This window comes from Anabas testudineus, chromosome 18, assembly GCF_900324465.2.
Source record: "Anabas testudineus chromosome 18, fAnaTes1.2, whole genome shotgun sequence".
Lineage (NCBI taxonomy): Eukaryota > Metazoa > Chordata > Actinopteri > Anabantiformes > Anabantidae > Anabas > Anabas testudineus.
Genome location: NC_046627.1, coordinates 29518317 through 29543757, shown reverse-complemented (window position 1 = coordinate 29543757; position 25441 = coordinate 29518317). Strand labels below are relative to the sequence as shown.

Below are 25441 nucleotides of genomic sequence, written 5' to 3'. Positions count from 1 at the left end.
ATTCCTTTTTAGTTTCCTACATCAATTTTCTCATCTTTCTTTTATAACTGTGAAATCACAACCTCACACCAAACCTCAGAGAAATCAGCAATTTGCAATAGTTGGTAAGGACTGCATAACAGGAAAAAGTAGAAATAGTTGCCGGAATTGTTCCTTTACTCATATTTTTTACATGTGAACACAAGCTACAGTCATACAGGAACTGTAGACTTTGCTGTATAAATGGGCACAATCTTTATCCACTGCCCTATATAATGCTTGATTTATGCTTCATTGTAGAATCTCTGCTGTAGGTAAAAGCCTGACATGTACCTCCACAGAAACGTATGGAAAATGTAACTACACATTGAGACCACACAGAACCCAACAATGGTGATCGGTCCATGGACCATGTCCTCTGATGTCTTTTCTGCATTATAGTAAAGTCAACAAATGTAACTGCTGTTTAAAATCTGTTCCAACTCTAACAATTGTTTGTGGTAAACCAAAAAAAAAAAAAAAAAAGAAAGAAAGAAAAAAAAAAAAAGAGACACTATACACTATGCACAGTGTCATAGAAGCTCCAACACCAGTAACTGCAGAGCAACAAAGATTGCACCAGAGCATAACTATAACCCAACAACCTAAGCCACTTGTGTAGCCTGTGCAGAAAGCAAGCTGGAGGAGTAGAAGACTCATCCAAGAATTAGCCACAGCCCCAACAGTAGCTCTCACATTAATTAATTCAAAATAAATGACAAAAATGTTCTCTTCTGTCCTTCTGTAGATTTTCCTGCTGTACCTAAAATGCACTGAGGTATGTGCCAAGCCACATATGTTAAACTATTCTAAATAGTCAAATATAGAATTTCTCATGTCTAAACTAATTCACTATTAAATGCACATTAGTGGAATATCAGGGGTCTGGTTACAGATACAGGCCAGACAGATTAAGACATTACCGCACCTGCTTATTTAACCGCTCTTTAAGTGTTTTTTTTTCCCCCCTTCAACAACAAGCACCTTAGTTGTAAGAAACACAAAAAGAACCACAGCTCTCGCGTGTCTTTCTTACACTGCACAGAGCACAAATCTCACCAAGCTGCCCCATTTCTTTCCCATTACACTGTCTAACATCTTTCCATAAAAGTGACAATCCTCTGAAATATCACAAACACCTTTCAAGAGATGCCATCTCCAGAGTAGATTAAATGGCAGCCGAGGCTCCAAATGAGGTGCTTAAGCAGCATGAGCCGTTGCCGCCTATTGCCAATATAGCACCCCCTTCACTGGTTCCAAAGAGCTTCTTTACTTCCATTTGTTCAAACAGCATTGCCATTTGGCCGTCTCCATGGCAACGCCTCAACGCTGGCCCGTAAGCTGCATGGCAATAATGAAGCACAGTGGCAGCTTTACTGACTAATTCATCATTAATCTTAATGTGTGTCTAGCAGCTTGTCTGGGCTGAAAAACAAATCGCTGGTAGCACACGAGAAGTTACACTTATCGTGTCTTATCGCTTTCTCATTCTTTTGGATTTCTGTGTTTTGACTGTTACACCTTGTGTTGGTGTGAAAATGTAGAAAAGTGATGACATGTTGATAAGATGGAGGAGTCTTGGAGAAATAAGGAAACAGCTGATGTGGAAAAGCTGTTTGAAATCCTATCAGTGAGCCTACCTGTCGTCAGCATCTTTGCACGAGGAGCTAAAGCGTGGCTGGCACACATCTTAACAATAGACGCCTCTTAAATTAAACCTGCACGTGAGCCAAGTGGCAATGATAGATTTCACTGCTTTTTTTTATTTTTTTTTTATTTTTTAAACCTCTACTGGATGGGGTTGAAATATGATTATGGTTCCCTCCTTTCACATGCGCCCTTACTTTGAAATCCTGACAGGCCACTGGGGATTCCTGATCCACATAAACGCTTTCCTGCTGCCATCCAGGCTGCAGAATCATGATGCAAGGTTCACACCCCTCACCTCCATTCATCAACACTGCTGTCAGTTGTATAAGAGACAATGTAGGTGGAGGTACTGCAGTACACAGGGCTTATATTCAAATGTTGCTTGTTGTTTAGTTTAAGTGTTGAAAAAATAAATAAATGCAGGTAGTGTGCTGCCAGATCTGTCTTTGAAAGTAAAGCAGGGAGAAGTGTTCCAGTCCATTTAGTTTGAGATGGTTTCCAAGGCTACACAGTATGAAACCAATCACAGCTATTTTTCTTAATGCTCTACAAATTTTCCTGCTGTCCATAAAAGTTATAAAAAAGGAAAACGAAAGCAAATACAGCACACAGACTGTAGCTCTGAAAGCAAAATGTTAGCACTCTATTTATTCTGACAGGTCTACTTTGTGCTTTCGACGTGTTTCAATGCCTCCCTATTTTATTTCAATGCACAGGTGTGTGAAAAGCTGCTCTCTAAAAAGAGCAGAGTGTAATCTTCAACAGCTGGATTAAACACCAGGGCCACAGAGAGAGGAAAATAGGAACAAGAGTGTGTGCATCATCGGTGTGGCCAGCTGTGGCCTGTTAGCCCGGACGATGTCAAACACAAGCCTGCACTGGAAATCTCAGTTCATTGGCGACAGAACTTTTTAGTGTAGTTGTTACACTGGTGTTTAAGATTTCAAAAGACACAAAATGCTTTTGTTTACTTGACATAAACACTGATCCCCTGTAAGCCTGACATAATTATTATATGTTGAGTCAACAGTCCTAGATATTTGACTTCATATTACAATTCATTCGTACAGTCTAATTTATTTACGATCGATACATTCTCAAGCTAAGAATTCATGGTTTAAATATTATTTTACTACTGACAGTCTCCAGAACGTCTCTTAATGTGGAGGTGCTGTCTAAGCCTGTTCTGACCATGAGTCACTGAATGGCAGTAGTACAGACACATTTGCTGGCAAATGTTTCTAAGCAAGGCTCCCCCTTCTAGCCAGTCAGAGAATTTCAACCATTTTTGCATTGATCAGTAAGTTTCAGAGTGTTCCCATTTATTGTCATTTCATAAGAACTTTAACCTGAAGTGCTTGACAGAGCATAGCAAAGCATAGCATCTCAAGTCCCAGGCTAGGTTAGTTTAAGTTGCATACTGGCAGTTCTATTGACAGGACAGATGAGGCTAATATGACACATTATTTTGTGTCCAGTGTATCTATAACTTTCATGTTGCCCTGTTTTATTGCACAAAATGTTTTAAAAGCAAGCTATTACTAATAACATTACCAGAGTGAGAAATATATCTACAAAACCGTTCTGCTTTGATTGGATGAATATGCTTGATAATCTTATATCAATTGTAAAATGAGAATTCATAGTATTTTATCTAATCTAAAGTTTGGAAAGATTAAGTCAGTCTGCCATATTTTTTACAACAGCATCGCTGAGTTGTCATAATTTGCTTTGTCGACAAAGATGCCAAAGAGGCCAAACTCAACAGAAAACATGAATGAATGAAAGACAATAGGAGATTTGTGAGGCGATGAAGAAAATTTTCCCTGTTACAGACTTGGAACTGGGTCCAAACTTGCTACCTGAGGCCATCTCTTGCTAGGCCTTAGACCTTACTCTTCAAGTCAGAGATCACATTTATCAGGATTGAAAAGGAGTTTAAAAGTACAGGGAGAAGGATAAAGGGTGCAGGAACCAAAACTCATTTGGTACCTTACCATCAAAGGTCTTGTAAGAGAAACGTAAAGCTCTGAAGGTTCCGTATCAGCAGAGAAGAATCTGATTTATATGCTGCTTGGAGGCAGTGAACTAAATGAATACAGGATAATATTTCCAGCTCTCTGTGCACCCTGGGTCTGTCTCAAAACAGCTTTTCCTCTGAACTTTTGACAGCTTTAAAGTCCATCAATTTCTCAGCTGCTCATTAATCACGATGATATATATGTAGCTGCCACCTTAGACTTTCACACCAGTCAGGTGTTCTCAATAAAACAAGAAAAACATTATCAGGGACCAGTTAGAAGTGGTTTACTTTTACACCATCTCATACAACTACATAACAACGTAGTCATACAGTGCTCAGAGGTATAGTGTAAGGTTTATGACATGCTGTAGGATGTGAAAAATTAATCTTATAATAAAAACTAGACTTTGTCCAATACTTTTTATGGGGCTATAAAGATATTTTAAGTTCATGTCACCAATAGATTATATTTTACCTAACAGTTTAGTATTATGGTAATTTCATCTTGTCACAATGGAAAAGCATGAATCTGCTTTAGAACAACGAGACAACTCAGGATACATTTAAAGCTGGAACTCTTAAATTAGTTGGCTGAAGTTTTGACTATCGAGCTTGTATATTTGTACGTTTTCCTCAAATATTAAAAAAATGAATGTTATAGGGTTCCTGAAAGTCTCACTTAACAGTCCTCAAACTGATAAAAGATTGTGTGGTTTTTGGAAAGCTCAAGACAAAAGCGTTGAGAAAAATGTAACAGAAAATTTGGTCTTTCATATTCCAAAACAAGTGATTGCTTTGTTTTGCGTCAGAATTTGACAGATCAGATCAACAGAAAATTCATCTGCAACCATTCTGATAATCTGTTCACTGCATTTTAAGCAAAAACTGTACTCCTTCGCTTGTTCCACCTTTACAAAAGTCGGTTTCTTTCTTGTACAGGACTACAAATTTAACAGAATATCAAACTGGGCTCTGGGGACATCTACACAAATAAAAAATAAATATAATGCTGAGTTTAATATACACATACCTCATATGAGGTGTGAGGTATCAAAAGCAATTACCAGACAAACCTTGACATTAAATACTTGTGCTTCAGACTACTGCTTTACCTTCACGTTTACAACCTCCAAACCAAGCAGGTACAATGTTTATCAGGATCATATCCAAAAGCAACATCGCACATGATTACTTCTGTTTCAAACTGACACTAATGTCCACGCAAACAAAGTGTAATTTGCCACAATACAGTAATAAAACACTGCAGTGGAACTTGAATGCACCACTATTCTGTGCACACAATCAAAAATGACTGCAATTTCTTTACAACTCTGTTGTACATCTTAGACATTTAACAATCCACAGATACTGCAAACACAAGGAATTCCACTTTTTCCACAAGGACTCAGAGGCAAGAAGAATAGCAAGAAACAAGGAGTCAAATAGATAATCAAGCAGAAATAATGCGTCTCACCTCTTTTTGGTTTAGGGAAGCTTTCGTGCAGGTGAAAAACTACTTTCTCCACAAAGTGCTGAATGTTGCTGTGCTCTGGTCCTCGGACAAACACCATCCAGTCGTGGGTAAAGCCTTCCACAGTGGGTTTCTTTCGCACTTGGGCACGGTGACCAAGTTCTAGTTTTACCTGAACAGCACCCTGTGAAAAAACATGAAGATGCTGGGTTGCTGCTCATATTCAGGCAAAGCTAGAGAAGAGGAAAATAGTCAAATAGATCCTTAACGCTACACTGACTATGAGTATGAAAATTATTTATAATAATGATATATTTTATTGATCCCAACACTGTAATATACAGAATAATTAAAGCCCGGAACACCGAGGCTGCACAGATTTGATACAAAGCTCTTCCGTCGTGTTGATCTCTATTCAAAAATGTGCATATTTAATATCACTATGCTCTTAAGCATATGTCCACACCTGGAGAAACCTGACTTACGACTGGTTACTAATAGCTAACGTTAGCGTCGACGTCTCCAGGTAAATATTTAATAAATACCACGCATGGAGCAGCACACATTTGCACAAACTTTATATTAGTAATATTTAAGCCCAGGGTTTTCTACCACTGCTGCTTAAAGGCAATAACAAGAACCCCTTCGGGAAAGTTCACATATAACCCGTTTTAAGTGCTAATTTGTGCGTAACATTATGCCGAATTAGACGATGAACTGTGACCATTCTGGAGTAACACTCATTTACATAAAAGCAAAAACGTATTTTGACAGCAGGCAGAAAAATATTAAAACTAACACGCCTTGGAGGGACATTTTGTATTACGGTGGTCACTCAGAAGACAGCGGCAAGTATCGACTGTAGCTAGCTGTGCGGCTTGAAAATCCTCGTTACGGAGTCAAAGCCACCGACTCCTCCAGTGTGACAAAACGGCCAAAATGCCCAAACAGTCCGTTAGTCCGGCCTGGCAAGCGCATCCTGCGAAAGTATACTCACCGAGTTGGCCATCCTTCAGGCCCCGCGTTACTGTTATTTCATGGAGAATTAGTTTTAAATGAGAATATAGGTGGATACAGTTTGCCTATGACGGCGGACATGGTCTCTCCTGGACTGAACTCAGACTCAAGACTTTCAAAGGCTCGCCGGCTGTCAACACCCGGTACTAACCTAGGTAGCTTCCGCTGTGAATTTTCAAAATAAACACCCTGCGGTAAAGCTGTGACATGAACGGCTCTTAGTGTCCAATCTTAATATACAATATCATAAATACATTATTTAGGCAATAATTTATAACTATTTTCTGTATAAATTATAATTCAAGGAATCACAATCAATTTGTATTTCGTGATTTTAACAGCATGGTACTTGCAAAGGTGTATCCAGGAATTAAAAACAATGATAAAACAATAGTAATTGATACTTTCATTATCCACCAAAGGGAAATGCTTTTGCACAAGCATTTAAGGCACAGCCACCCAAGTCCAAGTACTTTCTCACTGCCTGGAAATAAAGTCTCCAATATTCAATATTCAAGATCCATATGGCTTTATTAATCCCAGAGGGAAATTGTTTTGCCTTGTATATAGTTTATACATTTAAAATTTTTTAAATTGATATTTACTTGGTTAAGTAGCACACAATTGCCTATACACTGTGTCACTCTGTATCAAGATCTGTAAGTAAATACATTTATTTATTATCTAACAGGAGTCAAATATAAATGTATTTAGTCTACATTTATTTATTTTTTATAAGTCATTTGGCAGATGCTTTTATATAAAGCGACTTACAAGTGAGATACACTGTACAAGGCAAAGTAAGAAGATCTTGCCCAACGTCGCCTACTGGGGTTAGGCCACAGCTGGGATTTGAACCCCAGTATTCTACATCCATCGGTGATCTTATATTGAAAGCTGTCTATAAATAATCCAAACTTCAGTTATCACTGCCATCACAAAAACTTAGAACACTATCACATATTTAAAGGGTCTACACGTCAAGAATGGTCATTATTACATTGTCAGTAAGTCTTGACGTGACAAATTACGTTTGTACTTCATGCTTTTATTTTGAACGAGAAATCCTCCTCTTCCGTTATTTTGCTGGAAACAGCACGGCTTTGATGGTTAAAGCGCACGCGCAGCTTGGCGTACCCGCTGGGGCCGCAGACAGAGCACGACACGGAAAGAACCAATGAAAGAACAGCAGACAGACGGCCGTCCAATCAGAGGGCCAGAACCTCCCAGTAATTATGTTGCCTTTAGGTCCCAGGGGAAAATCGACGAATGAAGCGTGTTGTAGCAGTTTGATGAGATGTTTAAACTAGTTTGAAACATCAATATGCACGTCTGACTGCAATCAGCCGTACATACCTGACATTCAACACACAAAAAACTGTTGATTTTTATCTTCTGACTAATTTGTAAAAATGCTCACTGTTGTTTACTTAGAATATATTCTCCAATCTACAACCAATAATGACATCGGTCTTTGCAAATGACACATTATGTGATCACCTATCAACAGAAGGACTCTAAGCCAGGGTTTATGCTAAATTGTGTCAGCAGATAAATGTGTAGATATGTTTTTTTTTATGTAAGAAGAGCCATATAGTCCAGACATCTTAGCTTATATTAATGTCCTTTAGTATTTATGTTGTTTTATAATGTGTCTCATTTGAAAACGACACCATAAAGGAATTAGATTTTCATGCAGACAGGAACTGAATTCACTACTAACCTTAATCATGGTTAGCATTACTGTTATCAGGAAAAAACAACAAAGCATGCTGGAAGTCCTGCTAGTCTTGTTTGTTTTAAAAAGGCATTTTATGAATGAAGTGAACTCTTTGAACTTAATTCATTCAACTCATAATTTGAAGACACAAGATTTCTAGTCAGGGGAGCTCATGTTTAAAGTCCTGAAGTGGTCTGAAAATAAATATAAACATCCAAGTAGAATTAACAACATAGTTTAGCTGATCTCACTAATTCCTATCTGATGAATTACAGTGAATGCGCTGCCACAGAGTCCCCACTTGTTTTTGTCGCATTCATTGCAGTCCATTATGAGGAAATCATTAAGCCAGTTTTTAACATTGAGTTAAAAGCTCTGTGTCGTAGCACGCTATTCACAACTTCACTGGTAAGTTTCGGAGGACGTGTTGCCTTGCTGGGAGTAGTTACAGGTTACTTTGACAGGCATGTCGCTCTGATCAATTTTGCCCCTCGATGCACACCGTAGTTGCGGGCTTGTAGGAGTGCATGAATGAGGTAAAGTTTGGACATCAACACGTTTAACTTTTATTAAATTGTGATTAAGAGTTAAAGATGTTACACTGTTGCTGCTGCACAAGTAGACTCCAGCTGTCTTTAGCGTTACGGCAAATAGTCAGTTAGCGTTATCTCAGTGTTGATAACGCCATCGTAGCTATTATTAGCAGGTTTCGCTAACTTAGTTTGCTAGCTTCCATAATTATTGTCATAATTCTTAAGCAGCGAGCACTTGATGCTGGGTTTTTATACAACACAGGTGTCCGCACATGTTCTTAAGTATGTATTTGATATGTGCAGCCTCAGCATCAGGGCCATGACCACGTTGAGAAAATGCGCTGCGGTAAAGCCCTATTTTAAAATATGGCAATTTTATATTCGCTCACGTATTAACAAAACAATATAACGACCAAAACGCATTTATAGACATGCAATGATAAAGCATAGATTGTTCTTTAATACGGCATACAAAACGGCCTTGTTTAAAAAATTTAAATACATATTTTTTTCTGCTAAATTGGGACGAAATGTTGTTGAGGTAACCTTTGCTGGGTGGCTGGGTAAAGTGACTGTGATACTATGTAATGTGTTAATAATGAAGCATAGAATAGTCCAACTAGTGACTGGTGAGACAACTAACAACCACCTGGTGATGTTTATCACAACAGTAATCAATAGCTATAGACTAAATAACATTGTAAAAAGACCTCAACACTATGCTAAAGTACTGTTATTTTTTATTTTATTTTAAAGGTGTCACAGTTTATTCGATATAAGCTGTTACATATGCATAATACATGTTTCCAAAGAGTTAGTTTGTTACATGTGATGTTGTCTTGTACAGTTTGAATTTACATCACCACAGAACAACCACTTCATTTGGCTAAAACAAACAGAAACTAAACTAGCTAGCATTTTAGCCTGTACATTGCCTTGTGAATTGACTATCAAGTGTCCACCTGTGTATTAGCATCCAACAGCAGCATAGTGCATGACATCTTTACAGTTGTGTGAGGTGGACTTGCTTATGAAAAGATTACAGTGCAGCTTTAATTTGCCAGAGATATACTTCTGTTTTAGTTCTGTTTGTGCTCTCTTTGTGCTCTTACTATATATACAGTATATTGAGAATATAAAAGTATACTAGAGTTTACCAAAGTTTGTGGTCATGTACTTAAAGAGACTCCTCCTCCATGCTCCTCTAATCTCCTCCACAGTCTGCTGTGCTTTGTCATGCTGTGCCCAGCCCTTCAGCTATTAATCCTTATCTGCAAGAAGCTGCAAAACCTGCCTTGTTTTCTTAATAAAGCAGAAATCATTGACCTTCTCTGATTGGTTAGAAGGGGGAGCCTCACAGAGAGCTGTTTAAAGTGAATGTCTCTGCGCTGCTACCAAACTGTTCAAGGATTCTGACTTCACAGGACGGATCAACAGCACCTGTCCATATTAAGTAGCATATTTTTGTTTAAAAGAAGTTTTGAAATAACACACTAACAAAAAACTAACAAAAAAAAACCCTATCTAACCCTGTAAGCAATTAATTCATCCTCAAGTAGAACAAAAAGAGAAGCCGAAACTAGGTGATGTTTGTTGTTTAAATGATTTGTTTCATTACAAATGTGTAATTAATAAATATTAAAGTGATTGGCCAGTCATAGAAAGCTGTATTGAATAAGTTTATAAGTAATAAATAATTAACCACTTTTGTGTTAAGAAATGAATTCCAAATCTGTGTTGCTATTAGTCAGGCCTTCCAGCGTGGTGGTGTGTGTGTGTGTGTGTGTGTGTGTGTGTGTGTGTGTGTGTGTGTGTGTGTGTGTGTGTGTGTGTGTGTGTGTGTGTGTGTGTGTGTGCGTGCGTGCGTGTGTGTGTGTGTGTGTGTGTGTGTGTGTGTGTGTGTAACACCTGAAATCCTGTCAGAAATCCCATGCGCCTGTCCAGCATGTGCTGTTTCCAGCAATGAGTATCACACGGTAAAGCCTCAGTGGTGTCATTTCTAAAGCACTGTTGGCTCAACACTGTTCATACATTGTCCTCACTTGTATTACTAATGCAGACCTTGCAGTACAGACTAGCCTATATTGTTTTGCTGTAAGGTAAATATGCTGCAGAAACCACTGGAACAGTTTGATGTACAAACCTTTAAAACTTTATCTGACCACTGACAGTATTTAAATTAGACAAGAAGTCACATTCTTCTAAATTACATCAGCTGAAATGTAAAATGACAGACTTGCTTTCATTAGTTTCAGAGAAAAGTCTGTTTCCACCAGCACCATGCTTGTCAAACTCCTGTAGTTGTTAAGTCATTCAAAGATAAAGCTGTAGAGTCCTTGATATAATAGAGTCCTTGATATAAACGGAGTGACATGTAGACATGTCATGTTTAACAGCTACATTTTCTCCAAAGAAGACCAAAGAAAGATCAGTTAGCTTTATGTTAGCAGGTGCAGGGCTTACCTGTTTATGTAGCCATAAAGCTGAGTGGTAGTGGAGCCAGTGCAGAGTGTGCAGGAGCAGGGTGGTGGACAGTACAGAACAGCAGGCTGGCTTATCTGTCAGATAACAGCAGGGGGGTTGGGTAGGATGTATGTGTTTGGGGAGGGGTAGCACAGGGTTTGGCAACATAAGGCTCATATTCCTTGTGTTTATAGCGATGTTAAACCATGTTTCAGATTACAGTCTTGTTTAACCCAAAGGGGTTAGGAACTACATTATATTTAGGAATAACAACATGTCTAGGTGGCAGACGCTTTTATTCTTGAGAAATGAGTAATATCTATCTCAACTCAAACTACTAATCACATTTATGTTGTTTCAGTTCTAATAGTTTGGTTTGTATGAATGTGATTCTGTGAAAAAACTAGAATCACTGCATTATGATTGTGTGCTTCCGCAAAACAAGGAACGTAATAGTTTACGTTCAGACTGATATTCTAAAAGGTTTATGCATGAGTCCAATTGGACATTTGTGGCAAATGTAATTTAATTACTTGCAGGCGATTCAGAGAAATACCGTAGACAGAAGTAGGACATATATAAAGACATATACCCCTTTTCGTCCAGCATAAACTTGGTGTTTGTTCTGAGCTTGTGCTAGTGCTGGTTCAGACTTGACTTCTCAAGCTAAAATGCTATTAGATATTCACTGGGAACTACAGTATTTGAAAAAAATATTTGCTACTAAAATTAAGGGAAACAGGAAACTCTTTGTTTTAAAGACAAAACCACATTCACATTAAATATTTTATTTATTTATTTTGAAATATTAATGAATATTTGAAAATGATTATCCATCTAGGTATGGGTGATTAGAATTCATTTTAGAGCTGCTGTGTTGGATTGTGTTAGATCAGGGGTCCTTAAACCCAGTTTTTGTGTACCATTACCCTGCTCACAGCTGATTTTGTGGATTAGGTGTGTTCAGTCAATCCTGGGCAGGGATAGCTGGAAATAATAAAAGTGGTCAGTGAGTGTCTGTACAGATTGCATCGTTCAGACACTGGAGATGAGTTATCATTTTTTTCCCCTCTCAGTATGATTGAAAACATGATATGCGGTTTATGTTTAATATACTCACAACATAGACTCACAAAATAGACCTCGATGTTGCAGCATTGTACCAGTTATTATCTCACTGCTGCCCTTGGTGGATGAAAGATGTAATGACATTTAGAAATGCTGTTGAACTGGGGAACTGGTAAAGTAGCACCACTACACAATACATATTGCAAGTGTTTTATGATGATTTTGTATTGCAGTATATTAGATTTTGACATGTTTTCCCACATGTGGATTCTGCTTACATTTGCAAAGGAGCTCATTAGCTGGTTGTCTTAGAGCTTTTTTAATGAATCTTAGTCTACTCTTATGATAAACAGGATTGGAATCCAGGAAATTTTAGAGACCAGTTGACCAATCATAAAAATACTAGGTTAAAGTATAATTGTTGGTTACCATCCTGTAGAGAGCACGACTACTATGAGAAGTGTTAATTGTAAATTTTAGCGAACTGCGTCTCGGCCAAAGCTCTGCACTGAATGCACATTGATCTAGGAAAGAAAGTCAAAAAAGGCTACTGTGCGGTAGCGGCTCAGACAGCTGGTGGTCAGCACCTGCACAGCATATTGTCAAACCCAGTGCAACAACACAGGCCACTCATCTGCTTAGCAACCTGTGCGTTAGAGACTGGTGGGGGTATGCTGATGTGAATAATTTAACACAAAATTATGTTATGGCTGCAGGCCAATAATTTGATAGCATATTCTGGGGATCAACTTTCAAAGGGTCAGTCCCTGAATACCTCCAAGCAGTGCACCTACCTGGAATACTAGTGCTGTGAAGTAACAGGTGGCTGTATCAATTAGCTTTTGTTCTAAGGCTGACCTCAACACCACTGATACTGTATGTGTTCATGATATGTCTGATAATAACCGTGGTTTATTCTCATAAGGTTTTGTTAACGTCTTCTCAGGTATGACCAGCAGACATCATGGAGATTTTGAAAACAAAATTAGATTTTCCCAGCCCTGTCATTCAAGCACAGGTAAGCCGCTGTCTCATAGGCAGACAAGACACTGATATTGTAGTATTTTCCCCATCCTACAGTCACTGCTCCTGTAGGTTTAGGTTCTATCTGGCCACTGCCATTTTGGTTCTGCCAAATTTAGAAAATTAAATTAAACAACTTTACAAATTTCAGAAACTCTCTCTGAAAAACAGAGGTAATTTTAATAACATTCCTATAAACGTGCTCTCCAAATTTGAACCATTAAAGATAGTCATCCACATCAGTTGTGTCAGCCACACATTAGCACTGCTACACAACTGCTGGTAGTTTCATCACTTGGATACTCCACCTGTTTAGTGACAAACGCTGTAGTCTCTACATGGTGTCATTTGCACCATTAGAGGGAACAGACTGTCATGTGTCTGTGAAGATGCTCCTGGTCTGTGTGAAAGACTAGAGTATGCTTTGTTTTTATCCCTTCACCCAATGAAAACTCAGATAGAGTTTAGAGTGTAGAGATGACGATCTGTGACATTTAGTCATTTTTTTACTTTACTTACTTTACCAGACAGTGAGAAATCTTGTTGCTGCTGTGCTAAAGGAAAAAGATCAAACTGGGCCGATTTCCCAGTCCTCCACTCAGGTGAGTTACCTACTGATTTTCTGCTTCACTGATTGTTTTAATATTAATTATTAGACAATTCTGCACATTTTGAAATAGTTATTGACTGTATACTATTGCTGCTGTGTATCAGGGCCCAGCGTTGGAGGCTCTGTGGCAGCAATGCTGCAGTGACTATGCGCTGATACGTTCAGCCTGCTGTGATGCTGTGGTGCTGCTAGTAGATCAGGGCCACGCAGACCTGCACTACATCCTCAACAGTGTCCTCAACCTCCTGCCGTCTGCCAGGTACACACAACACACATGAAGCTGGTATCAATGTATTAATCCTGGGTGGGTGTGTCTTTTTCTTTTTCTTTCTAAATCTGTATGTTTATCAGATGTGTGTAGCTGCTGATTTTTACTTTTTGTATTTTGTTTCATTCGTCTTTCAAAAAGCATTTTATTGACAACCCAAAGGATATATTCAATTTACTACAATTTGGATCTTGTTTAACATTAACATAACATTACTCCCCAAGCATATTTGAAACAAACTAGAATTTTTCTTTGGGTTTAAGCTACCTGAAAAGTTGTGACTTTTCTAAAAACCAATAAAAACTATAAGTTAACCTGTATTTATCTGAGAAAAGTACAAATCATGTCAGCATTTTCACTGACATTTTGCAATATGAGCCAATTTACATCTGAATGTTTGTGACATGCTCAAACGTTGAGACAGAGTCATGTTTGCCACTGTGTTGCTGCTGGATACAAGATTCAGCTGCTCAGCAGTCCCAACATGCGAAGACACCCATGCCGTGTGTACTGATGCACCCACCATCATCATACCATCAAAGATACTGGCTTTTGCATCTTTCACTAACAGTAGCTTGGATGGTTCTTTTTTATTTTGGGCATGAAGAATCTGATGAACGACCACAGAGCATTTTTTGATCCATTTGACTTGAGCTCAGACCCACAAAAACTCTGAATTTATGGCTTATCTATTGCATAATAGAACTTCAGGTTGCATTCCTGGATGCAGTGACACACCGCGTTATGTGACAATAGTACTCCTGAGCTCCCATGCTATTTCATTTCCAGATGAGACCATCTACTGTAAAAGTTCCTCAGAATGTATTTATTTTATCATTTGACTGCAGATTTTTTCCATATCCCCAGTGAAATATTGTTGTGTTTCAGCAGAGCTTCATGGGTGCGTCACCGCCCAGTGTGTTTCCTTATGTGTGTGGTGGTTGAAGTGCACCTTCTTATAAATGTACAACAATGTTGTCTGACCGTTTTGTGCACATAGCTAATCCATCATGTATCAGTAGGCTTATCTTTCAGGGAACTGTCCTGTGTGACTAACGGCCAATTTAAGCCTTGACAGACAAGCTTAAGATGGATGGGAACTGGCAAGACGGGACAAACAGACTTAATGGGGGAAAAAACAGGCTTCAAAAAGTTTTCATTCAGGTTGGATTAACATTACAAGAGGAGGTGAGCAATGGTACACTCACTGCAATTTAGCTCATTGTTGTGGATGGTATGTTAACCATCAGGAAATTACAGGATGTGTTCTGTAATAGACGAGCACATTCAGCAGGACAAAGCCAAAAGAGAAGAACAAACGTGAGAGGTGTGCTGGGGAGGTGAAGGGGAGGCAAAGATATTGTGTAAGGTGTGCGAGTCAAAAATCACCCTTCTGGGAGTCAGACCCCAGCCAAATCTTCAAACCAGATTTAAATTACAGGAGGAGCAATGAGGACCCAGAAAAACAGCAGGTTATTGCAGCTCTAATTATTGCTGGGGAGGGTGTGAAAAAATACCCACATACACACTTGGGATTAAAATAACTGAGCACCGCAGGTAATATTAATATTGCCCCACCTTGGACCTTAAGCTTCTTAATAATATATCACAGGAACATCAAGCTGTTTCTGTTTGGAGAGTATCTTTCTCTACCATGCTTGGCAATTATTTTCTCTTTATCTCTCTTCTTTTGTTTCTCTTTTCTCTTCTTCACAATGATACCAAACAGCACAATGTGGACGTTTCTCCATTTAACAGAAATAGTCTGAAAGATACAATTAAACATATCTTTGTCAATAATTGAATAGTCTGAAATATCACACTTGTTTACTTTGGGAATTTTGGGCAGTTTGTCCCAATCTTCGTGACAGATCCTATCAAGCTCTATCAGATTGGATGGGAGGTGGCTTGGAAATGTCATCTTCAGGCCTCTCCACAGATTACTTATTCTATATATACAGTATATTAAAATCTGGAGTCTGACTAGACCACTGAAGAGCAGTCAGTTACCTGTCCTGAAACCAGCAGATGTCTGTATTGAAGCTAAGTTTAATTTCTCCAGACAACCAGGCAGTGCTTCTTTTTTCATTCTTCTTTTGGTGTTTATTGATGGTTGGCATGCAGCTTTTGGGTGCATCACCATCATCTTCTGATTGGGAAGGGGATCCGTTTAGCTGTTTTTGCTTTTGTGAGTTTAGTACTCTCACTCTTGATGCAGAAATCAAATTTTCTATTCATACACTTCTTGTATCTGGTTCTTCTGATCAAAGCTGTTGTGGTTGAAATGCTCAGAACTTGATTCAAAAACAAAATCTAAACTTCCCTGACTATCGAAAAGCCTTTGGAAAAAACAGTGGGTTCCTGATCCACCTGCCTGTCTTTCTTGTCCAAAACTCAGTTTGGCATCCTGGTCTTTTTAAACTCCTTCCAGTTCACAGCAGTATGAATTCTTTTTACAGGTGTGCCCTACTAAAGTATATCCAATCAATTCAGTTTACCAAGGGTGGAGTTGAGTTCTAGACACACCTGAAGGAGAATTAGGGCAAACAGGAGTCACCTGATCACGACTGGATCAGGATACTGTCTGTCTGGATACTTACTGTATAATTAAAACTTACATAGACTTCTGATCTCACAACTAAGAAAAGTAGGTAGGTGACAACATTAGCACTAACTAACAAATCTCCACTGTAGGCTTTGCTCTGGCATTTTCATACATATATACATGTGGGTAATAGCACGTGGGTGCATAATTTAGCCTTCAATAACAGGACACCAACACATCGTCCTCAGCCCCTCTGTGATCCATTAATTCTCCTGATGTCTCAACCATTGGAGCAGTAGCTGGATGTGTAATTGCAAAGTGACCTTTTATATTCTACATGATATCTTATATGAAAAATGCAGAGCCAGCACTTAAAATTACATTTTTGTCAATGGTTGGTGGAACAGAAATGGTTCTCTAGAATGCCCTTGAACAGTTTAGTTAACAGTTTAGTAACAGTTAGTATTGGCAATGTGGAAGGTGTCACTCATGACGAAAACCTCTTGCAGTTCCCAGCTTTGCAGAGCATCATTGTTTTGTTTTCATGCATCACCTTTGCTGTTGAGTCATCAATAATACCTGTCAGAGGACAGCAGCAGCACTGTGCAGCAGTTTTCAATTTAATATCTCTGAGAAACTCACTATGCACTATCTGTTCAGAAGTGTAGTGTAGTTGGCAACTAGCTGTGAACATAGTGGTGTTAGTTATTGCAGGTTTTGCAACAGCTGAGAGGATTGGACTGATCCAGTTGCCCCTCAACAGCACCTTTGCGATAACCATGGCTTAGATGACATGGCATTGGAACTTTAAATTTATAATGACTGGTTTTCTTAAGTAATTGTATTTTCAACAATTAATTGAAGCACAGAAGTCAATCAATTCAATCTCACAGATTCAGCAATACTGAGAAACTTGTGATCATGACATGTGATCTTAATCTTGCTGTTTACTCTCAGAGGTCGAAAATAAGTATCCATGGCAAATGATTTGCATTTTAACAAATTTGTAGCTTATATAATAAATCTCTCACCTTTCTACCTTATGCAGTTGAAAGTCAGGAGATGGACATCAGTGACTGGACAAAATACCATTTGAATTTTGATCAAGGGCTATGCCTATCACTATAACCTCATTCTGTGGGTCATGTTTTCCTATAAAAGCTTGTCTGGCTGTCAGAGTAAAATACCTTATTCTTCTGATGTGGTTTGAAGGAATAGTTCAGTCCTTAGAGAAACAGCTCGACCAAACCATGTCCTGATTCCAGCTCTGTCTCAGCTCATTCTAGACAACAAAGCAAATGCATGTAATGTGTTTTTCCATGTTCATTTAAGTCAAGTCAAGGCAGCTTTATCTATATATTGCTTCTCATAGAGAGTGACAGTTCAAGGTGTTTCACATCTGCATTAAAGCAAATCAATATTCTCCAATCAAATCAACTAAAATTAACAGCACAAAATCTGCCTCAGTGGGTTTTACATCATTATATGAAACACAATGACACCCTCTGTCCTTATACAAACAACAAACAAATTCCCCCAAAAAACCCTTTAACAAGAAACCTCAGGAAGAGCATTAGAGAAGGGATCTGTCTTCCAATTTTGCTGAAACTAAATTATCAACAGTAGTGTTTTTTTCCTGTGATTATTTTTAGTCTTCTTTTAGATAATGACATCCTCTGTCTTCTGTGGCTGCAAACAGAAATGTCCAGGGGCTGATAAAGGTTGTTGGACGCATGCTGCAGATGCAGGCAGACCAGAGAGACCAAGAAACACACTTCACCTGTCCATACTCCATCAGGTCAGTATGTGTCCTATACACAGCACACTTTCAGATGTACCCATCAGCCACAGCACCACTGACAGGTGAAGTGAAACACTGATTATCTAGTTACAGTGTGCCTTGTTTTGTCACTTGTGTGTTTGTGTGGTGCACATGTTGCGGTCAGGCCTGACAAGGCTCCCCGAGGATGACATGAGATGTCAAACTTGGAAAAGTTCTGTTCTTGTGTTTGCAATGAATGAGATCAGTTACTGTTTTTGAGTGCAAAGGGAACACGTGTAAGTTCATGATGAAAACTCAAGGTAAGAATCCACTTTGTTCACCTTGAAGGTAACTGTTCAACATGCTTGAGTACAGCCAGAATACACACAATTGCAGTTCAGAGTAGGGAGAGTTCTCTGTGCTACAGGTCAGTTGAACTGCTTGAATATCCCCGGGCTATACAGTGTGGTGCTGTGCTTCTGCTGGAGACGGAGCCCTACTCCTCCTCTTCAGCCTTAGATCTGCACCTCTGCCAAGATCCTGGGGCCTCCTTAATCAGTTACAACGGGCGATAAAAAGACTGAGCTGCTTTGTCTTTTTTTCTTTTCCCTTTTCCTGCATGTTTCCTTTCTTCCCTCATGTGCTGCGTGTTTCTTTCCTTACCTCTGGTGCCCCTTTCTCCTTTTTGTGCTTGCTCCCTCTTAAGCGCTCTTCCTCCACATCTCTACTTTCTTCTGCTGCTTCCTTCCCATTGTCCTTTCCTTTCTCATTCTGTCTTCATCACTGTCTCTGCTGTCTGACTCTGTCTGGCGGCCTGATCCTCCCTGGTGGGAAGATGAATGTGTTGAGGGCAGCAGGGTGGCGCCATTGGCCTGACAGTCTGGCCCGCCATTGGTCGTTGTACCTGGCACTGCTGGGCAACTGTAAATGCTGTGGGATTAATGGAGGATGCACACTGGTGCCCATTGTTGACCGTCTGCTCGCCCCTGCCCTGTGCAATCTGCCACCGAGACTCTGAGCCTCTTCAGCCCACAGCAGGATTAGGGAAGGTTCAGGGCTCTGTCCGTCACACCAGCTCGTTTCTCACGTGTTGTTAGTCTGGCTGTAGTAGTGTAGTCTGTCCTGAATGTCCCCTGCAGGCTTTCCCACATACCCATTGTATCTGGTCTCTCTGCTCAGGTACACCGACAACTAACAATAACAATATACTAACATTAAGGCAAAAACAGTGAACCTCAACATCCAAGGATGATGTTCCCTCATTTCTTGTCATCTCATCATAGTTTTTTTTGTTACTAGTTGTTTTAAAAATAGAGCCAAAGTAACTTACTAGTCTGGACATAAATGCATGTAAAGTCGAGCTTGTCTGCCAGCAGAGGTAAACAACCACAAGGAAGTAATTGTAGTTGATATTTAAGTTGAGAACAAGATGCATTGAGGTAAGGTATTTTAGACATTCTCACACAGCCTCTTGCTTTGGTCCTTCTTATTAAAGACATGCATACAAGGCTGAACTTTGTTGTGGTCTTATCAACTTTGTGAGACTTAGGAGAATCTTTGTACTGCTTTTCCTACACCATCTACTGTTGAGTAGAGGATGAGTGGTTGGGATTGTAATTGGCATGGACGTTGTCTCTTGTTATCTCTTAAAGATTCTTGAAACATTTTAAAGATGAAGTATTGTTTTCTGGCTGCTGTGCTTTCAGATAGTAAATCAGATCTGTGGCCCAGACTTTACCTCAGAGGCTGGTGTAACGTGCAGACATCTCCAGGAAGTTTTACCTGGCTCTTTTGTTTGCCAGCACTCTGAGTCGGATGTGAACTTGGAGTTGAACAAGGAGGAAGGCCTCTGTCTTGACTTCCTGCCTCTTCATTCGTGTGGCAGCTCAAATGTAAGGAATGAGCTTGAGAGGCTGATGGATGGGAGCTGAATTGAAGCTGAGGGTCTGGAGATGGCCACAGGGAACCTGAGGAGGGGTGACAGAGATGGTCAGACAGATTACCATGTGCAGACTGGGAGGAAAGCGCAGGAGGGAGTGGATATGGTGGAGGGTGGGGTGTTCCATGTCTGGCCCACGCTTCAGGCTGTCACAGGCACAGACACGCTCAGTCAATCGGCTTCCTTCCTACACTCAGATATGTGATGAATGATAGAATGCATTGGTTAAGTGGATCTGTTAGTGGTGCCCACCCCCCCACCCCCGACAACAAGGCTGTTGTCTTAACCTCTGGCCCGTCTGTGGACTGGAACCTTAACAATACACAGAGACTTCACCTTGGATTTGACCCCATGCTTGTGTGTGGAGTTAATGGGTTTACAGATTTTAGGCTAATGCAGGCTGGCTATTAGACAGGACAGGACAGGACAGGAGAGGACATGACAGGACAGGGCAGGAGAGGACAGGAGAGGACAGGCAGAGGATGGAACGACCTGCCAATGATGACACTGCAAAAACATAGATGTTGAATTTCATGTAAATGTGGTTGCTTCATGTCATCGTGTGCTTTACAGCTCATTCAAAAATCTTCTCTAATGAACAAACATGGAGCTAATCCCTACATCACAATAGAACCAGTGGAATTATTAACACCCCCTGATTTTATAGCATTGAGCTTTTAGTTGGAAAACTGTCTGAATTAATGTGCTTTGAATTTCTTTCTGAAATTTCTAGAAAGTAACAGTAATTTAACATTTTGTCATTGAATTGAAGAATTGCAACATGAATTTAAAAGTACTCTTTTAGATTAGCATGGTGACAGTGCTGGATACATGATGGACAAAACTCTGCAGTAGAACCAGTCATATCGTCTTTTAGATTCCACGTCTAGTTTTTTGTCAACTTCATAAGCCGTAATGCACGTAAGCCTCCTGTATCTGTTCTGGAGATTAGATAATGTAGCCAGGAGCTGTTAGATTTGGTAAGCTTAGGGACTGCTTATGGGTTTAACTGCTGTGTCAGGTGGGAAGTTTCACTTTCTGACTATACCCAGGATGTGTCACGATACAGTATACTGACACACTCTGGAGTACTCTGACAAAGCACTGCACAGGCAAGAAGTTGAACCATTTGGAGCATCTTGCTGGATGTCATACCCCCTCTCTTCTACCATGATTCCTGCCTGCCTCCTTCCTATCAAATATAGGCATAATGCATCAAGGATATCTTTATATACCACAGGAGATCAACAAAATAATTACCTAATGGTTCCAATTGACAATGAACCTATTCACTAACAGTATGAATTTTCTTGTTTTGATACCAAATATTAAAGGGCTTGTGCTGCTATTAATTACATTACAGACAATGTAATCTAATGACTTTTGTGGTTTTTAGTGAAATATCTTGAAAACCCATGACATGTCTCATTTTTGTTCCCAGCAGGATGAATTCCAATAAGTTTGGTCATGCTTCAACTTTTCTAGTACCATCTGCTACTGACTCTGAAGTGTGAACTTGGCCTTTTATTTTTCCTTATCCCACTGTTTTACAGGAGCAGCCCTCATCCATACATCACAGCCCTGGAGAACCGAGTGGACTGCTGGCCAGCTCTGCTGCTGGAGATTGATGACTTCATTCAGCAGGCTGCTGACAGGTCAGCATGGCCACAGCATCCAAAATAATTGAATGAGCACCCGAAGCCAAGTAACTTGCACCACTGTCAGCTCTTATTATGCAGTAATGACAAAAACATATCACGATACATACAGTATGGAACATAAATCACTTTATTTACAAGGCTGAAGGCCCATACATGTTCATGAGGTCTGACCTTTCAGAACAGACTGACATTAGCATTACAGCTAACATTATGTGAAGCCTCTAAATTGGAGTGTTGATATGTTTGTATTGCTCATTAACACATTGTATAAATATTCACTGCAGAAATGAACCAGCCTACGTTACTATGCTGGCTCCCTTCCTGCGCTACCTGTACTGTGAACCTCAGAGGCAACCCCAGCACGCGCTTCTCCGCCATGGCCTCCTGCGGGTGCTGTTGCCAGTACACCCATTGGGTGGATCAGTCTTTCAGACAAAGGACCAGGAGAAGTGCTCTGCAGTGTCGGACAGCCTGCTGCGCTGCCTCTGCCAGCTGGTTCCATACATGCAGGTGACAGAGAACCAGACGGATGCATTTAGACACCAATCCACAAGAAGCCAACATCTTTACATCTCATTTCCCACAGGAACTGATGCATTTGATGTTGTATGCTTATACGCGGCTGTTAAAGTCACCTGATCATGTATTTGATTATTATAAAACAACTGATTCAAGAGCATCTTAGGGGGAAAAGCAGACAATTTATACAGTGCTTTAAATCGGTTTCACTCTTTAAGACTTTACTCTCACAGTTTTAACATTTGAAAGATGCTATATTTCTGGTCCCTCAAGAAAAAAATAATAATTAGGGCTTTATGAAAGATCTCTGCACCTCCCCACCCCCAGTTGAATTTTTTGGCACAGTATAGGTGACGTGGGCAGCAGTTATTTCTTCAGCTTCAGATAAATATATTTTACAGCAAAATGTGAATTAGACCCGATCTGCTTTGTAGGAAACAGTAAAAGAGCTGTAGTCGTCTCTGTGACCGACAGGTGGACAGCGTGGAGGCAGTGCTGGAGCTGTGCGGTTTCGTCGACACTCTTCTTCACAGTCTCCTCCAAGCATCTGCGGAGCACTGGAGGACTGAGAGGACCAGGCTGCTTCTGCAGCTGCTTTGCGCCTGTCAGCGCTGCCTCGAGTTAAACGGAGACTGCCGACCACTTCTCAGCTTAGTACAGCAGCTCTTACCTGCCTGCCAAAAGGTGACACAGCAACATTCAGCATCCAGTAAGACTAGGTCATCATTCTCTGTAAACTGATCAGCAGTACACACTGTGCTACATTACGTGTATGAACACTGTCTGTAGGAGCTGCCTGTGGATGAGCTGATGATGGGTGTTGCTTTGCTCCTGCTAGATGCCCCCGCAGCTCAGCAGACCAGCCTGCTCCGTCTGGGTAAATCTTCACCTACAGTACATCACAACATGGCCTTAGACCGCTAGTTGTTGTTTTCACACTTGAGTTTTTTGATTCATGAACTTGAGAGGTTCTCGCAGGTAGATTTAGTTTTCTTCAGGCAGAGCTGGGCTAGCTGTTTCTTCTAGTACTGCAGCAGTTAGTTTAGTAATTATATGTACAGTTTAGATTTTCCCGTTTACATCTCCTGCTCTGTTGTTACATTACCACCTAATTTGCTCACATGGATTCATTAACCTTCATCAGTGGTTTGCCTTGTCTTTTTTTCCCCTTCCCCTCTCTTTGTGTAACTCAGCTCTGAGTTTGACCCCAGAGCAGGGTGACCTCTGTCCCTGGTTGAGCCCAGTTCTGCTTCTTCCTGCGCTGCAGCTTCTGTCCTGTTCTGGCCTCACTGAACCGCTCACTGACCGGAGGACGCACATGCTCAACCAAGATTTGACCCACAGCCTACTCCGCAGCATCAGCAGACAGACGGATAAACCGCAGCAGGTACCATTTTTCTGTAATCCCTAACTTTTAAGGCTGGATGTCACCATTGATCCCCTGTTTCCTTTTTGATTTTTAGTGGACATTACAGACAGACATTACAAATATAAATAAATAACAGTCTGCAAAAATGAATACAGACAGTTGCTCATGGAAGAGTCATATCATCCTTTGTTTTATTCACATTTACAGTAGATCCAGTGGATTCCTCTTTTGCTTTTTGCTTTTTTAATGTTTTCTTTTTGTTTGATTTGAATAGACTTTTTTTTTGTTACTGAGCTATTGCGACAGTCTCTGGACTGCTGAGGGTCAACATGTTTCATGTCACAGTTTATGGACCACAGATCCCATGATTAGTAAAGCTCTGTTTGTGCATTTTATGAATTTTACCAGTGCTAGAGAATATACACTCAGTTTGGAGTTGATTAGTTACATCTACAGTAAGATTTATGACGAGGACTTTATAGTGTGGTGTACCTAATAAATAGTTGTTAATGGGTATTTTAGTGTAGATTAATTTTAGCTGATAAGTAAAATAACATTTGATTGATCCTTTCATCTGTTTTGTTCCTGTTTAGTCTGATCCAGTGTTGGCACTTCCTCTTAGTTCCTGGTACAGCGAGCTCAGTGTGGCTCTGTCCACACTGCGTAAAGTGGCAGATGATCCAGCGGCAGCGGCCGATTGGCTGCTCTCGGTGCGCTCGGCTCTGTCAGTCAGCCAGCGTCTGCCGTGCACCCTCACCCTCATTGTGACCCATCTCATTATCACGGGTCAGGAAGACGTCTGCCAGCTGGCCTTGAACGCGAGCCAGGCCATCGCTGCAGCAGATCCCTGCCAGGTAGATAATCCACATGTCTCAGTCCAACACACAAGTGCTTCTGCTATGTTAGTTGAATATTTGAAAAATGTGCTTCGCTTAAACTAAAATATATACAGTTGAACTGAAGGCAAGATGTTTTTTTGTACCAGAATTTCTCAGATACATGTTGCTATTTATGTCATAGCACAAATAGATAAAGGCAGTTGCTCATGGCAGAGTCATGGCATCCTCACCACTCTGCTGCTTTGAGCTTCTGTTTTTAAAAGATACTGTTTTTATTCACACATACAGTAAATCCAGTGGGGTTTTTTTAATCAGCTACTGAACTATCAATGGAACATTACACATTAGTAATTAGTCATTTGAAATGAGAAAAAATCTAGAGTGAGTTGTGAAGTAGATGTGATTTGTGGTTGTTTGGTAAAAACTAGATAAATGGATTACGACTGAGTTCTTTCAGCAATGTCTTGGTCTGGTCTGTGATCAGCAAAACCTCAGTAGGGGTTGAACCTGTAAGTGTATTATTTCATTTACAATATGTACTTCATTTTACATTTCTTGGATATAATTTGCTGTTGATGTTGATTTAGAATTGGACTCTTCTCCTTCTTCCTCTTCCTCCTCTTGAATCTTCTCTCACCTTTGCTGCTGGATTTTCTCAGTTTTTAAAGAGAGAAGTTGAAACTGACAGATTTACCTCGGATGCTCTGGGACTATAAAACGAGTCACTACCTCCAGAAGATGATGTGAAATATCACATGGAGTTATGTGCTCCTCATTACTCGGGCTCATTAGATGTCTCAAGGAGTATTCCCCTGCTGATTTAATTGCTCCCAGAGTGCCACTTGCACCAGGCGTTTGATGTGTTGGTAGAAGGTTATTTGCATTTTTGAGTCCATTGGATTTCCCTCATTGTATTATCACATCAGCCCACATCTGCCTGCTT

At 40.1% G+C, this 25441-nt stretch overlaps 2 protein-coding genes across 4 annotated transcripts in view; one reads left to right on the top strand and one right to left on the bottom strand.

Moving 5' to 3' along the window:
• Positions 1-6291, bottom strand: part of mllt3 (MLLT3 super elongation complex subunit) — a 43967-nt gene extending 37676 nt beyond the window's left edge. For both annotated transcript variants that reach the window (XM_026353547.1, XM_026353549.1), the window contains exons 1-2: positions 6160-6291; positions 5166-5346 (exon numbers count right to left, since the gene is read on the bottom strand). In XM_026353547.1, coding sequence (XP_026209332.1) covers positions 5166-5346; positions 6160-6171 — 193 coding nt within the window. In that variant the 5' untranslated portion in view covers positions 6172-6291. The remainder of the gene's footprint in view (positions 1-5165; positions 5347-6159) is intronic.
• A 1943-nt stretch (positions 6292-8234) lies between these two features.
• Positions 8235-25441, top strand: part of focad (focadhesin) — a 34630-nt gene continuing 17423 nt past the window's right edge. The window contains exons 1-11 of one of the 2 annotated variants that reach the window (XM_026352991.1): positions 8235-8307; positions 12910-12981; positions 13514-13588; positions 13701-13855; positions 18109-18207; positions 21664-21765; positions 22056-22281; positions 22765-22974; positions 23080-23167; positions 23484-23677; positions 24253-24513. In XM_026352991.1, coding sequence (XP_026208776.1) covers positions 12928-12981; positions 13514-13588; positions 13701-13855; positions 18109-18207; positions 21664-21765; positions 22056-22281; positions 22765-22974; positions 23080-23167; positions 23484-23677; positions 24253-24513 — 1464 coding nt within the window. In that variant the 5' untranslated portion in view covers positions 8235-8307; positions 12910-12927. The other variant, XM_026352990.1, reaches the window with a different exon arrangement.